Below are 12,791 nucleotides of genomic sequence, written 5' to 3' on the forward strand. Positions count from 1 at the left end.
TTTGACCACCGTACATGCGCTGACTATCGAGAGGGACATGGAGCGAATGAGAGCGAGAAACGTGCAAGAAATGGAAGGAGTTTCATACCCAGGTATCGATCGCTTTTGGACAAGAGCTTCCTTGCACCTGCTGCCGCCTGAGCTGTAGCTGCATCCGGAGGTCGCATTTGGACACCGGACATATGACGACCCCGGGTCGACATCACCGTAGATGCGACGACTTTGCGATCACAAAAACGATACTGCTAGTTCACTGGCGCCTGTTGCGCTCCGTTTTACTTACACTGGGTCAGTGATAGAGGAGCCGACTCGGCCGAGGCGTTGTTCGCCAAAAGGCTGACAGCAGCAGTCGCTAGCTAAGACGTGGCACAGCCATATGCAGCTCTGTACCATGTCCACAACACAGGACGCAGGTGGATGGTTATACCTTCACAATTAATAATGCAGGAAAGCAGAAGGTTTGGTTGGATCTTGCAGAGTGCCTATTGCCTAAGCGTCGACATGATTGCCGACCCTCACTCATTCTGTCCTGCGGCACTGGCTCGCTGAAGACCGGAGAAGCTTCGGTTCAAACAGCATTACCAATATCCAAGATTTTTGCATGTCGCATTACTACGCGTGCCCGGCTGTTGGGCTTGGGGGCCGTGTGCAGATGCGACAGCGTGAAGTCACGTCGCACACATCTGGCCCGTGTCATCGAATAGACTTTTTGACATCTCAAGAGCTTCCCCGGCTAGGTCTGGGCCCACTGCTACTCCAGGAACGCTGTGGCACATCTTACACCGATCAGCAAACTTTGTTCCTCTTACGGTTCGGCGTTGTGGCTAGTGCAGTGAGCCTTACAGCCTGCGCTACTCGCGCCCAGCGTCTACGTATACCTCGTTTGATGAGACGGCATGGCAGTCTATCCGCCCATCGGGACGACTGCCTTCTGTCTTTGAAATCGTGCGTACGGAGTGCAAATGATGACCAACAACGGTCTAGAAGCTGCAGAATGATGAGGCAACATCGTCGAAGTACGAGAAAAAGAAAAGAAGAGCATGGGTTACTTGAGCATGTGGCCCCTGTTGTCAGAAACCATGCCGACCACATTCAGTCGTTCTTGGGCGTTGCTTGTCCCGACCTAGGTGTGTACGCGCTGTCAAACTCACCCATACCGCTTGGCGCGCTTGCGCGTCCCACAGTTGCGGCTTGAAGTTGCGCAAAGCGAGCTGGTAAGACGTGGTGATAGCAATGGGGGCGGATGAAGGAGACTTCGTTGGCCGACCCTGACTACCTAGGTAGTGACGCCGCCAGACGCACGCAGAGAGCCCTGTGGGAGAGCTGCTGGCAGCCCCGCGCTTGCCGCTATGCCAGCGACTCGAGGCCCACGCGTTCTCTGATCGAGGACCTATTGACGTACATAGTATGCACATCAAAGGAGATGCGACGCGCAGCAGCCGACGATGTTAAGATTCAGCCCCCCGATCTCGTGCGTTTCTCCTGCAGCGCTCGGCCGGTGAGGTTTTGAAACGGGCTGCCAGAGGGTCGCAATACGCGGCTCGGCAACATCATCACGCCCGACCCTCGCCCACGCCTATCAGGAGTCAACACCGTCACGCTTCGGCCAACGACTCTGATCTTCGTGCAGGGTCCTCAGCCATCGCAGCTGAGATGAGTTCCCCTTTGCAGCAAATTTGACGCTTTTGCCGGTGGTTAGCTTGGCGAACCTACCCCAGGACGACTTCTCGGCTACGGTTGCCTGCTCGATCGGGAAAGGGCATATGCCTTGGTCGTGAGGCTTCAACTTGGTCGTGAAGACGGCCGCTGTGACAGTCATAAGTGTGCCATGGACGCGTATGCGCAATACCTTCTTGCTCATTCTGCGGATATACTGACTTGCTCACTTGCCAACCTCGTTCTCACCTTGCACATCAATACTATAAAGACGCCTTGTACATCTGCCCGTTTCTCAACAGCTACTTTACTCCAGTTCTGCACCTCGAGAAGAGACTACATAGACTCAGTCACCCACTGCAAGAAGTCTATCATCACATATTCACTCAGACATATTTCATCGTCACACTACACTCGACTACCGCCCAACTTGCACACTCTGGAGCCCAACCACAGCCAAGCTTCTAAGATATATCCGCCACCGTACATCATGTCTCGCAACAGTAAGTCAGCTTACCGTCCCGTCCACACCTCCGACTTCTTTCCTTCTCCGACACCACCGGCTAGCTGCGCCCGAACTCAGGCCACTATGCCCCGTATGGTCTAGCGTACCAAGACATCCGCACGATGCCCTGGTGGATTTCCCAACTTTCTCGATCTCTCAGCTGACCCACCCGTTCCCAGCCTATCCCTACGCCGTCAAGCTCCCGTTCCGTCGCTCACTCGCTTGCATCGGCATCCCGAATCATCGCGACGCGCTTGCCGTTTACTTCCACTGGGTGCGACAGCGTTATTATCGCGCACAAGATGTGATGGGTGATGAGCTAGCCTCGTCTGTGAGATCAGTAGCCAGTTCATGCGATGCATCATCACGCAGGGATGACTACGATCTTGCGGAGCCTCGGTTGAGGGTTCAGAGCGATACTGAGAGGTTCAGAGTTGACCTCTTGGGCATCGGTGCGGGTTTCGAAGGCGACGCCGTCGCGCTAGCATACCCTAGCGAGATCGATGTGAGGGGCTGAGGGCACAGCCCTGGAGGCTTGGGAAGCAAAATGAGGGGCGCCGACGGGCGCGCACATGGGTATGGCGAATCGGCGTTTGGGAAGCGCTTATATTGGCAGCGATGGATCTTCGCATTTGGGTCACGGATCATGCTCCGACCGTTTGTATAACACTTTGACGAATTTTAGATGGATAGATAAAGGACGACAGGCATAGCCTCTTTGTAGTAAGCGCACTGGATTACAAGCATCTCTCAGACTGTACATTTGCTTGACCTTACATCTGCTCAACATCGACGACTGGGACAGTACTTCCGAGTAGTCTTGTAACGTGCTACGAGGTATGCGATACCTCATTGCTTAGTTGATGGCAATAGAATACGCCGTCGTAGTCAACTTCGCGTTGCTTCCAGTAAACACCTCCGTGCCTGCCTGCACGACCTGCAAGTACAAACTACTCGTGAAACCATTGCTTCCATAGTTTGCCAACAGGTATTTAAAGAACAGGTTCTGTGTCGACACGTTAATTCCTGCATCTTCACCATGGGATCTAAGGACGCAGCTTACCAAGTCAGCGCTAAAGTTTGTCGCTCGACCGCCGCGAGCTACGAAGCTGTATACCTTGACGGAGCCGTTGAGGCCGTAGGCAAGGTCAAATATCTGGCCGCCAATGGTGACGGTAGCGATGGGTGTGAAGGGATATCCGTTCGCGGACAAGGGTGATACGCCGCCGTAGACACCGAGCCAGACCATGACTTCGAAGAGGTTGGTTCCGCTGGCTGATGAGCCGAGGAAGGTATCGTACGCCACTGTGGGATAGCACATGATAATTAGCCTACAGACCCCAGCAATGAAGAGAACGCAAGAAAGAAGGCACGGGTAACATACCATTGACCCGCAAATCGGTTCCAGTGTAGCTCCACTTCCACGTCGTCGGCATACTCGTATAGCTACCGATCTGCTTCTTCGTAAAGCCCGTGTCGACGTTCGTGTAGCTTTTGACTTGGTTGGGCGTGCCAGACCATGACCATGTTGTTGACCAGGCTAAACCAGCTGTACTGCTATAGCTGTCGATCTGAGAGCATTGAGAGCCCGTTCCGGAGGAGAAGCCCCAGCCGTTGGTGTAGAGCGTGTATGGCCCAGATGACTGAGATTGGTATTGACCACACTGAGCAGCGCGGGGAAGGAGGGTAGTGGGTGCTGCGAGTGCGGTTGAGGAGAGCAGAAGAATTGTAGCAGTGGAGAACAACATGCTGGGCGATGTACGGAAGTCGGAGCTGTGGTGAGTTGTTTATCGATGATATGGATGGATATGAAGCAGGTGCGGGTGTCTTATGTACCTTTCCCGGTGCTCTGATCGTCCATCTCTTGCGACGTCGCCTCCACATCTTACAAGCAACTATTCCTCTTCGCAAAAACTTGTCACATTTGGATGCTCCGCGCTTCCGTTCACCTTTCTTCTACTAGTGGCTTCTTGCGTATGGCCCACAGGCCGACATCGCGGACACTACGATAGGTTTCTGCATTGGCCAGCAACCAACCAGACTCATCAGCGATTCTTTCACTCTCGGTGAAGTCCGCAAGCCACTGAATGATCATATGCCCACCGGGTACCATCTTTCTATCGTAGAGGAAGTTCTCGAAGCCAGTGTAAGCCATAGTTATGCACGACATCAGCCGGTCCAATCATCGGGGATCGGGGTCCACCAATATAGCTCGCATGCTGCAGGCGCGGGACGAACCACGATTCAAGGATCGAAATCGGACTTGGATGACCTGGTTTTGGGAATGGAAGTGCTTCGAATGCGGCCCGAAAGACCAATGGACGACATGCAGAGGAAGGTCGAGGAGCATGCGTGCATCGGTGGCGTGAATGTTATGGATTTCTTGGAGTATTGGATTTGTAGACGGGCCTATCATGTTTCGTACGTGAGCGAGGGGGCGGAAGGAGTGTACTAGCGCTGCCGAGGACGGGGTGAGGGGTCTTGTTCTGGCTGCCGTTGACATCTTAGGCGCCGTAGAGTGAAAACGATAATCGCGCTATACAACATGACTGTGCAGATGGGCTCCTTCTTAGAAATGTGCTCGTCATGCTGAAGCACCGTGGCTCATAGACTGACGCCCCTCACCTACCAATCATCCTTGGGAATAATAGATCTCGCTCATGACCTCGACTATACGTCTGAGAACTGCGCTCACCGTGAAGAGGTCTCTTGAACGTGCTCACCCTGGAAGGGTGGGATTGCCCTAGAATCCCACCGAGGCGAGAAGGCCGCAAGCCACAACCATGCATGTGCTCCCACCGAACCCCGTTGTCTAGCTCTTTTTTATACTGGGCAGCGGCGATCGTCCTTACCACTACCCATTGAACAAGGCTAATCTCTTTTCTGTCACTGGAATTTTACATTTGCTGACTCTGGTATGCATCAAACTGAAATGGAACGTACAAGTGGAAGAAGCCATCGCTGTACCTCTTCCCGAGCCCAATGTTGTTAGTTCTCTCTCATCTCCTCGTCCTCTTAAACAATGATCAAAGTGTGCCAGCGTAAAAGCTGTTGCGAATCTTGTGAAGAAGAAGGTATGGGTATCACAGGTCCGCGCAAGTGAAAAGATGTTCACTCCACGCTTGCTGCATCCCACCTCGCCGGCAGGGTACTCCACTCGGCATGACTATAGACGTCCAGTTCTTGCAACTGTCTACTCGGTAGCTATATATACGACCCAGCCATTGCCTGGAGTGGTCATGCCCCTTATTGGTGACGTGAACTCATTTCGTGGCACAGCGAATAAGTGCAGGGCAGCCTCGTGCGGCGCTCGCTGGTGAAAACAAATTTGATGCAGGACGACTACATGGATTTTGCGCATCGAGTAACGCGACAAAATTGTGACATGTCGGCGTCGGGGTGGACGTCGGGTCGTAGGTTCAGCGATTGAAGTAGACGAGCTGAGGACGCGTCAAAAGTCAAGGTGTTCGGTTTGGGGCCGCGGCTTCTTGAACGGCACGTGATCAGCTCCACCGGCTAACCATCTTAAGGCTAGATCATGACGTAGTTCATCACCAAATCCAATCTATGGATGATCTGCTGTCCAAACACCAGGTGCCCACAACAATGCACTCAACATCTGCACGACTCAGAAACCATAGAGTCATAGGAGCGGGCATGTGATCGGCCTCTGTGCTTTACACATGCTCATTGTTGCTAGTTCTCTACTCATGAGCCGCGCCTCCTCCCCGTCCGTCAAATATGAGAAGATTCAAAGGAGCTCTCATCGTTTTAAACTAACCAGCAGTGACTCAGACTGCCTCAAACTCCGCAATACGTTCCAATTCTGCAACAGCCCTTGGTTTGGGAGACCACCTCGGTATCCGCCACGCGTAGGTATCCCGATCTTTCCAGCCCTAAATCCACCTCAGTATGCGGCAACCCCTGGTCAAATACAACTCGCCTCAGTCTTCAAAATCCCAATACGCCTTATCCAGCTCGGCCTGTATGCCTTCGATCAATCTCATCTCGTGCGGCTGGACCCGGAACAAGCGCGGCCCGCCTACACATGGGTTGGAGCATTTGCACGCAAGCGAGGTGTCTAAACGTCGGTCAATATATATCCCAGATGCCTACATAGGGCTCCTCACTGTTCATCATAGTGACTTGAACATCCTGTTCGAGAAGACGAATACTGGCAGTATGATCAATGCGCTTGTCATTCAAGAGCCCAGTCCAGTAATCGCGAGTAGAATTTTTGATGCAGCCGCTCATGGAATACTTAATTCCTCTTGAATTCCTAAGAGCGACTAGATCATTCCAGGCGGTGATGAAAAATATGTCAATCCACTTCTTTTGGCATGGATGAAGGCCAGTCCAAGGGCAGTTGGCAAGCTCATGTTCGGGACCAATGAAGCGGAAATCGATGGTATCGAGGTTTCTTAACCAAGCCATAGAAGTAATATTAATCGTTACAACGCCCCTCTGAAGCGGTTGTCCAAGTTGAGGACAAATGCCGCCGAATGCCAAGAACTCTGTTGCAGTCATCTCGAGTTGTAGTCTCTTCAGGAAGTTAGCAGGGGTTGCGATTTGCCCGAGTTTGCGCCAGATTTCGTCAGGTGACGTAGCGGGCCCAATGCCGTCCCCACGCGTGCGAAGGGTTGTGAATCGCTTTACGGTATCGCGGTTGGCGACTTGAGTGGCCTCTGCCTTTACCTGGCGGCTGACGCGCATGATACACATATTGGGGCGCTGTATGTTGGGGTCGCGATTGCGCCCTATGCGCTCAGGATTATCGTATGACAGGCCGTATCCAAGCACAAGCTTCTCTGCGCCACCACGCTGTGTAACAACATCCGGCACAACGACTGGCCCGATGACGTGCAAGTAGATGGCTTCGCGCATCTCCAGAGGTAAGTCCAGTAGCCGGAAAGCTTGCCCAGTACCTTCCCACCATAAGCGCTGCTCCGCGTACTGCGGCTCTGGTAGCCTCATCGCCCACATATCGTCTTCGGCAGTGCAGTACGTATCGCGGATCCACGCAGCTGCTCTACACTGGGTCTTTTTCACTCTGCCAAACGCGGTGATAATCATGTTCTCGACGGTAACACGGCTGTCGGATGGTAGATCGATCGTGACAGTGCGGGCGAAGCCGTCAGATCTCAGCGGCTCGGTGAAGGTAAACCAGTCGTTGTAGGCGGTCGTATCGTGCCCGGCGATGTCACGCACCGCTTGAACATCGTCGGCGTCCGCCTGTGATACTACGAGTAGCTCGTTTTGATGCTTGTGACAATGGCTGTGCTGTGACAAGAACGAGAAGTTGGTCTTGCGCTCTTTCTGTATGAACGCATGAAGAGCACTGATGAGGTCGGAAGGCTGCGTTCCGGGTGTATTGCCTTCACTCTCGTGATGCCTCTTTGTCACAAAACCATCAGTTCGAGCAGTCTCATCGTTGCTGCCGCGTCGTATTTTTGGCATGATATCGTCGGTCAAAGCGGTTTCATATAAGGCTGAGAGGTTGGACCCCAGGCGAAGTGTAGTGAGCGCAGGCTTAACATCATCCATGGTAACGAACTCAATCGCGACCTTGGTTGTGTGTGAAATCACTGTTGCGTATTTTGGTGGTGACAGCTTCATGGGTATACGTACCAAATTCATCACCTGCGCACCTGGGCTGCGTCATCAGTCGCGCTAGTCTCCATTTGTACTAGTACGTACAGACTCCCGTGAAAGGGAAGACAGTGCAATGCCAATCGTATGGTGGAGTGCAGGCAGGAGCCTACAGCGACTCATCTGGAAGAGTTAGCCATGATCATGGGTAGTCGTACCGGCTAGATGAGTGTCGTCAGTAGTCAATATGACTTCCAACTTGTAACGTCGGCCAAGAGCACTGGGCAGTCAGTCTTGAACGTTTGCAGCATCTCTCGTCCAGGCTCGAAAAGCGCGCACGTTATTCTTATCGAAGATGATTGCGCAACCCGTTATGTTCCCCTTTCCCTAGAACCACCTCGCACTAGGAAGAAAATGAAGAGGTGCGATGCAACGTGCTGTCTACATTCGGACAAAAGTCGAAAGATGGACCAATTCTAAAGCAATGTCGACTTCTCAGTTGTTTCAAGGCTATGTATTCTGTGGATAGTGTCACTCCCACTGTCCTACTCTTCACATTACTAGCCAGGATAGACAGGTAGGGGAAGAAAAGTCGTGAGGTGCCCTGCTGTATACATTAGTCTAAAACCCAAAGGTCGAAAACACCTGAAGGCAATGTAGACTTCTAGGACCCGATGTTCAGTGAATTTCCTGTATGGGGTGGTGCGGCGCAGGGGGTGGAGCAAATCCATTTCAGGTGTCGATGCCATGATCGACATGGGCGAAGAGATCGCAATGCGATATTCATATGTACCATCATGTCAAACAGGTAAGTGATAATGCTGCATAGTACCCATAGATCATGACCGCGGATGGGGTGCTGCCCGGTGCCGTGAGTTTCCAGATGGTATCAACGAGGTGCAAAGACTGTGGACATAGCAAAAGATGATAGAATATTTGAAATTTGATTTGCCATCGCTATGCTGATGCTAGACTCATAAGTCGTAATAAGCGAAGCGCCTGTTCAAGGGCTTCTTGGTATATATACATGATCGCATCATCCCGTACCTATGCGTAAGACTGAGCAGAGCACGTGAAGGGACTTCGTACAGCACCAGAGTTGTACTGTGTGATGATATCCTCGACGGATGCGTAGGTACCGGCACCAAGAACAACGAGTCCAATGACGAAGACAATGGAGTTCAGAATGCTCAAGGAGATGTTCTTGGCGTTTGCATTCCACTTGCCCTCCTTGACGAGCTGGAACCAGAAGAGCGCAGGCCAGTAGAATGTGAATCCGGAGATGAAGAGGGAGGAGATGAGACCGAGGAGAGCGTTGAAGAAGGGAATGGCCTCGGCGATGATCCATCCGATGACGGTGACAACGGTGATGAGTCCGACCCAGACACCCCAGCCCTTGACGTCCTTGACGTAGCGGATGGGCGAGGTGGGGAAGATGCGGTCCATGATGTAGCGGCAGACGACGGTGCCGTTGATGGAACCGGAGATGAAGATGACGGGAAGCGCGATACCGAAGGCAATGCGAGAGACGGTGTTACCGGCAGAGAGAAGAGCGGGCGACTTGACCTCCTGGCCGACGAAAGCGTAGATGAGAGCACCTGTCATGGTGTAGATGAAGATCTCAATCAGACCGAGGGCCCAGATGGACTTGACGTAGTCCTTGGGGGTGTGCATCTCAGACATGAAGGAGAATTGGCAGACGGCGAAGGAGTAGGCGAAGATGATGTTGGTGGTCGCCAGGAAAGCTTCGTAGAACGAAGTTCCGGGTTGAGGCCACGCGGACCAGTTGACTGCGCTCAATCCGCCAGGAGCATCGTGCGCTTGGATACCAGTCGCGATGATGGTGAGCAAGATGGCGGCGATGATACTAATAAAGTCGATGTAGCCCAGGAAAGCGAAGTCGTGGAATGTGGGTGGCAGAGCAAGAACCAATAAGATGATCATGGATACTACACCCCATACGAGCGCGCAAGTGGTGTAGTTTCCGATGATGTTGATGAAGGCGATTGTTCCGGTGAGCGCGTGTGATCCAACCAGCAAGATGAGGAAGAGCGCAAACATGACACCAGTGAGTTCCTTTCCGAATTTACCCCAGATGATTTCGACGGCATCCGAGTAGTGGTTGACATGCGGGTAGCGCATCTTGACCTGACCGACAACGTAGGATGTGTAGATTGCGACGAGACCAAGACCAACGCACATGATGACACCGGGAACCATTCCGAGGGTTGCGAACGCGCTAGGGATACTGAGGGAACCAAGCGCAATAGCTTCGACAATCAGGCAGACTGTGAGTTGCTTCCAGCCGAGACGGTGGAACTTCTCCGATCCCTCCTGGACAGTGGCAGTCTTGTCGACGGGCATCATGAGCTCAGGGTCGCTCTTCTTGCCTTCAGACGAAAGGTCGTCCAGACGGTAGGTTGGCGGTGCAGCAGCGTAGTGCCGCGCGGGAACGCCAGTGTTGACGCCGTTGGAGGCGTATTGTGGTTCAGGGTTGCCCGTCGTGAGCCCGTTGGCGTGCGGTACTTCCTGCATCTTTGGAAATGCAAATATGAATTATTCAAAAATAACGGTGGGGTGGAGTCGCGGTGAAGTCGGAAGCTCGAGGGCACTCGCGACTTTTTGGTGTTTGGCGCCTGCTGACGAGCTAGTTTGCCCGGTACCCCAAAAGTAGCAGTAGCAGTGTAGGTCACAGGTCCAGTCGTCGGAATCGGGAAGACGGCGGCGCGTGATATCGACTGTCTGTGACGTACCGTGGGACCGGTGAGAAGGTAGTGTGAGTTAGCAGCGGCACGCAGGAATAACCGTTTTCCAGGCCAGCGGCTACTCTTGTTTCTTATATCAACACGCCTTATCTCTCCGCATGTTCTGCATGTGTAATAGAATGTTCCAAGCGGCCTTCCCCCGCGCGCTCCCAGCATGCTGGGCGACCGATGTTGACCGAAAGCTGGCTATCGAGGGTCTTAGCGAACTTCGGTCTATTGCTCGCATCGTACCAGAGCTTGGTGCGTGCAGCCAGCAGCGTTGCCCTTTAGTGGCGTCGTTAATGACGCGGTCCACATGGTGCGTCGCAGTTGACGTAAAATTTTCGCTTTTTTACGTGTTTGAGTGGTGAGTTTGGGGACGTGCTTGATGTGACATCGCCTCAATCCGTGCTAGGTGACATCAGAGCGAACCATGCATGCGGTTCTGGAGATAAGAGAGCTGCGGTGCTCACGCGACAACCTGTAAGCTGGGGATAAGCGTCTGCACTGGGTGGTGACGACGACAGAGGCGTTGCGTAGGGCTGGTTTGGCTGCATGGGGGCGGCGACAAGCCTTTAGGGCCGCGCCATCCCGGGCCTCGGCGGGGCTTGATAGATTAACCGAACAGGTACCGGGGCGCAAAACTCTGACTAAGGCTGCTCCGATGCTTCCCGTCGACTACACCCAGCGCGGTAATGCACGACGCACAGCTCGGTGATTTGGTCTGGCCGCACTGCAGCTTGGCTGCTCGAAGGGTCGTAGCAGGCGCGGCGTGACCGTGGCTTATCTTTGATCCAGGGTTTGTGGAGTGCATTGCCGAACTTTGCGCCGGCCAATGATATGGGGGATGAATGTGATTGCTTGGACATGGCTACCGTCTACCCCAGGATCCGAAAGGCCTCAAGGGGCACCGTGGGATGTTGCGCCATGATGGCGCGCTTGCCGAACAGCCGTGGGTGATACTCCAGATTACGAGCGAGGGGACCAATCCGTCGATCAACGGGCGCAAATGTACTCGGGCAAGTTACTACAGTAAACACATCGGGTATTGGCTACTCGTGGACCCTCCGGCTCTTGGACAACGGACGGAACGGCATGCCACAGCCGTTGTCGGAAGCTATCTGAGGCCGCGGCCTTTGTGCACTACTACTCAACTACGCCGCTGTCTTGAGAAACTCATCCACTACATGCGGGTCCTTCTCGACTTCTTGGGCGCCCCTACTTCGCCTGCTCTCCCAAGTCTCACCCACGTGGGCGTCTTCCGCCGTCGACTCAGGTGTGAAACTAAACACGCGATGTTCACCTATATTAGAGTTAGCTTATACTGCAGACTAAACATAGATGCAGACCGACAATTCTTCCATGCTGTGCCCACCATGGGGTCTTCGACTTCCCAGTCCTCGGTAAGGAAGTGTGCAAATGCGCCATGAGTGACGACCAGGACCTGTTTCCATTAGCAAACCGCTATTAAGAGGAAACTAACGGCAACTTTACCTGCGCTTCGGGCCTTTGGTATAGCCAATTCCTCAGGTCGGAAGCGCGCTTCGAGATCGCGCGCTTCTCGTACGCCCAATAGTCTTCCTGTGAGGCGTTAGTAAGCATGCATGCTGATGTCAAACCGGGAGATCGACTGACCTTGGAGTTCCAGCCCGCTGTCACCGCTGATGCATCAACTTTGCTTATGTCAAAGTCGAGCTCACCCTCTGCGAACAGCTTCGGTAGAAATGCGTGCACGTCATCTGCAGTATCGGCAATTCCGATGTCACATCCAATATCGCTGACCTCTTGCAAGGCTGGCAACAGCACAAACGGCACCTCTTTCCGCGCGAGCACAGGGCCAAAACTCAGCGAGGCGGTCTGGATCGTTCGTCGTAGCGGCGACGCAAATACTATATCTATTTCTTCATGATGTTGGAATGCCGAGCTAAGCGCGCGACATTGTTCTTTGCCTTTTGCTGTCAGCACAGCATCGCGAATGCCGTAATTGCGCTGTGGCCGGTTAGTATGATTGATCTCGGGGTTCTTCTTCTTGATCTGGGACGTACGGTCGCGTTGTGTTCTCCTTGCGCATGGCGTACGATATGAATCTTGGGAGACATCGTGGTGTTGGATGAGAGTTGCTGAATCTGCATTGTACGCTCGATGGTGGGGCTTGCCGAAGGAGCCACTAAAGTGCTATCGTGTAGTGGCGAATCTGAGATTGATGCGTGAAACCTTGGTCTCATTGGAGCCCCTCAGCTGCTTTTTGTCTATTTCTAGCAGTGACATCGACTTTTAGGTCTTGCCTTCTGCTGCGT

The 12,791-nt window shown here is 53.2% G+C and overlaps 6 protein-coding genes across 6 annotated transcripts; 2 read left to right on the plus strand and 4 right to left on the minus strand.

The window, feature by feature from the left end:
- Nucleotides 1-308: 308 nt before the first annotated feature.
- On the plus strand, nucleotides 309-1,413 carry BKA58DRAFT_230410 (uncharacterized protein). Its single transcript, XM_046166467.1, has one exon. It carries the CDS (start codon nucleotides 602-604, stop codon nucleotides 1,193-1,195), a length of 594 nt encoding a protein of 197 aa, XP_046022890.1. The 5' UTR covers nucleotides 309-601; the 3' UTR covers nucleotides 1,196-1,413.
- A 176-nt stretch (nucleotides 1,414-1,589) lies between these two features.
- On the plus strand, nucleotides 1,590-2,738 carry BKA58DRAFT_230418 (uncharacterized protein). Its single transcript, XM_046166468.1, has 2 exons — nucleotides 1,590-2,159; nucleotides 2,341-2,738. The coding sequence occupies exons 1-2, from the start codon at nucleotides 1,829-1,831 to the stop codon at nucleotides 2,676-2,678; spliced, it is 669 nt and encodes a 222-aa protein (XP_046022891.1). The 5' UTR covers nucleotides 1,590-1,828; the 3' UTR covers nucleotides 2,679-2,738.
- Nucleotides 2,739-2,913: 175 nt separating this feature from the next.
- BKA58DRAFT_230425 (concanavalin A-like lectin/glucanase domain-containing protein) lies at nucleotides 2,914-4,007 on the minus strand. The gene is made up of 3 exons (XM_046166469.1): nucleotides 3,546-4,007; nucleotides 3,225-3,466; nucleotides 2,914-3,167 (listed from the first exon to the last, which is right to left on the minus strand). Exons 1-3 carry the CDS (start codon nucleotides 3,907-3,909, stop codon nucleotides 3,018-3,020), a joined length of 756 nt encoding a protein of 251 aa, XP_046022892.1. The 5' UTR covers nucleotides 3,910-4,007; the 3' UTR covers nucleotides 2,914-3,017.
- A 2,098-nt stretch (nucleotides 4,008-6,105) lies between these two features.
- On the minus strand, nucleotides 6,106-7,618 carry BKA58DRAFT_320239 (uncharacterized protein; the record flags this gene model as incomplete). The annotated part of the gene is made up of 2 exons (XM_046167756.1): nucleotides 6,106-6,242; nucleotides 6,292-7,618. The coding sequence occupies 2 exons, from the start codon at nucleotides 7,616-7,618 to the stop codon at nucleotides 6,106-6,108; spliced, it is 1,464 nt and encodes a 487-aa protein (XP_046022893.1).
- A 1,034-nt stretch (nucleotides 7,619-8,652) lies between these two features.
- On the minus strand, nucleotides 8,653-10,449 carry BKA58DRAFT_230438 (N amino acid transport system protein). Its single transcript, XM_046166470.1, has one exon. The coding sequence runs from the start codon at nucleotides 10,283-10,285 to the stop codon at nucleotides 8,798-8,800; it is 1,488 nt and encodes a 495-aa protein (XP_046022894.1). The 5' UTR covers nucleotides 10,286-10,449; the 3' UTR covers nucleotides 8,653-8,797.
- Nucleotides 10,450-11,648: 1,199 nt separating this feature from the next.
- BKA58DRAFT_321154 (histidine phosphatase superfamily) lies at nucleotides 11,649-12,593 on the minus strand (the record flags this gene model as incomplete). The annotated part of the gene is made up of 5 exons (XM_046167795.1): nucleotides 11,649-11,797; nucleotides 11,848-11,938; nucleotides 11,989-12,075; nucleotides 12,130-12,483; nucleotides 12,540-12,593. 5 exons carry the CDS (start codon nucleotides 12,591-12,593, stop codon nucleotides 11,649-11,651), a joined length of 735 nt encoding a protein of 244 aa, XP_046022895.1.
- Between the last annotated feature and the right edge of the window lie 198 nt (nucleotides 12,594-12,791).

Source organism: Alternaria rosae (genome assembly GCF_020736505.1).
Source record: "Alternaria rosae strain MPI-PUGE-AT-0040 chromosome Unknown BKA58scaffold_8, whole genome shotgun sequence".
Classification (NCBI taxonomy): Eukaryota; Fungi; Ascomycota; class Dothideomycetes; order Pleosporales; family Pleosporaceae; genus Alternaria; species Alternaria rosae.

What these genes read in the sequence shown, in the direction of transcription:
- BKA58DRAFT_230410 (XM_046166467.1), top strand. Translation starts at nt 602, where the DNA reads ATGTCGCATTACTACGCGTGCCCGGCTGTTGGGCTTGGGGGCCGTGTG.
- BKA58DRAFT_230418 (XM_046166468.1), top strand. Translation starts at nt 1,829, where the DNA reads ATGGACGCGTATGCGCAATACCTTCTTGCTCATTCTGCGGATATACTG. An exon ending in GTACATCATGTCTCGCAACA is followed by an intron (nt 2,160 to 2,340) that starts GTAAGTCAGCTT and finishes ACCCGTTCCCAG; the next exon opens with CCTATCCCTACGCCGTCAAG.
- BKA58DRAFT_230425 (XM_046166469.1), bottom strand. Translation starts at nt 3,909, where the DNA reads ATGTTGTTCTCCACTGCTACAATTCTTCTGCTCTCCTCAACCGCACTC. An exon ending in AACCGATTTGCGGGTCAATG is followed by an intron (nt 3,467 to 3,545) that starts GTATGTTACCCG and finishes GCTATCCCACAG; the next exon opens with TGGCGTACGATACCTTCCTC. An exon ending in CAAACTTTAGCGCTGACTTG is followed by an intron (nt 3,168 to 3,224) that starts GTAAGCTGCGTC and finishes GTGTCGACACAG; the next exon opens with AACCTGTTCTTTAAATACCT.
- BKA58DRAFT_230438 (XM_046166470.1), bottom strand. Translation starts at nt 10,285, where the DNA reads ATGCAGGAAGTACCGCACGCCAACGGGCTCACGACGGGCAACCCTGAA.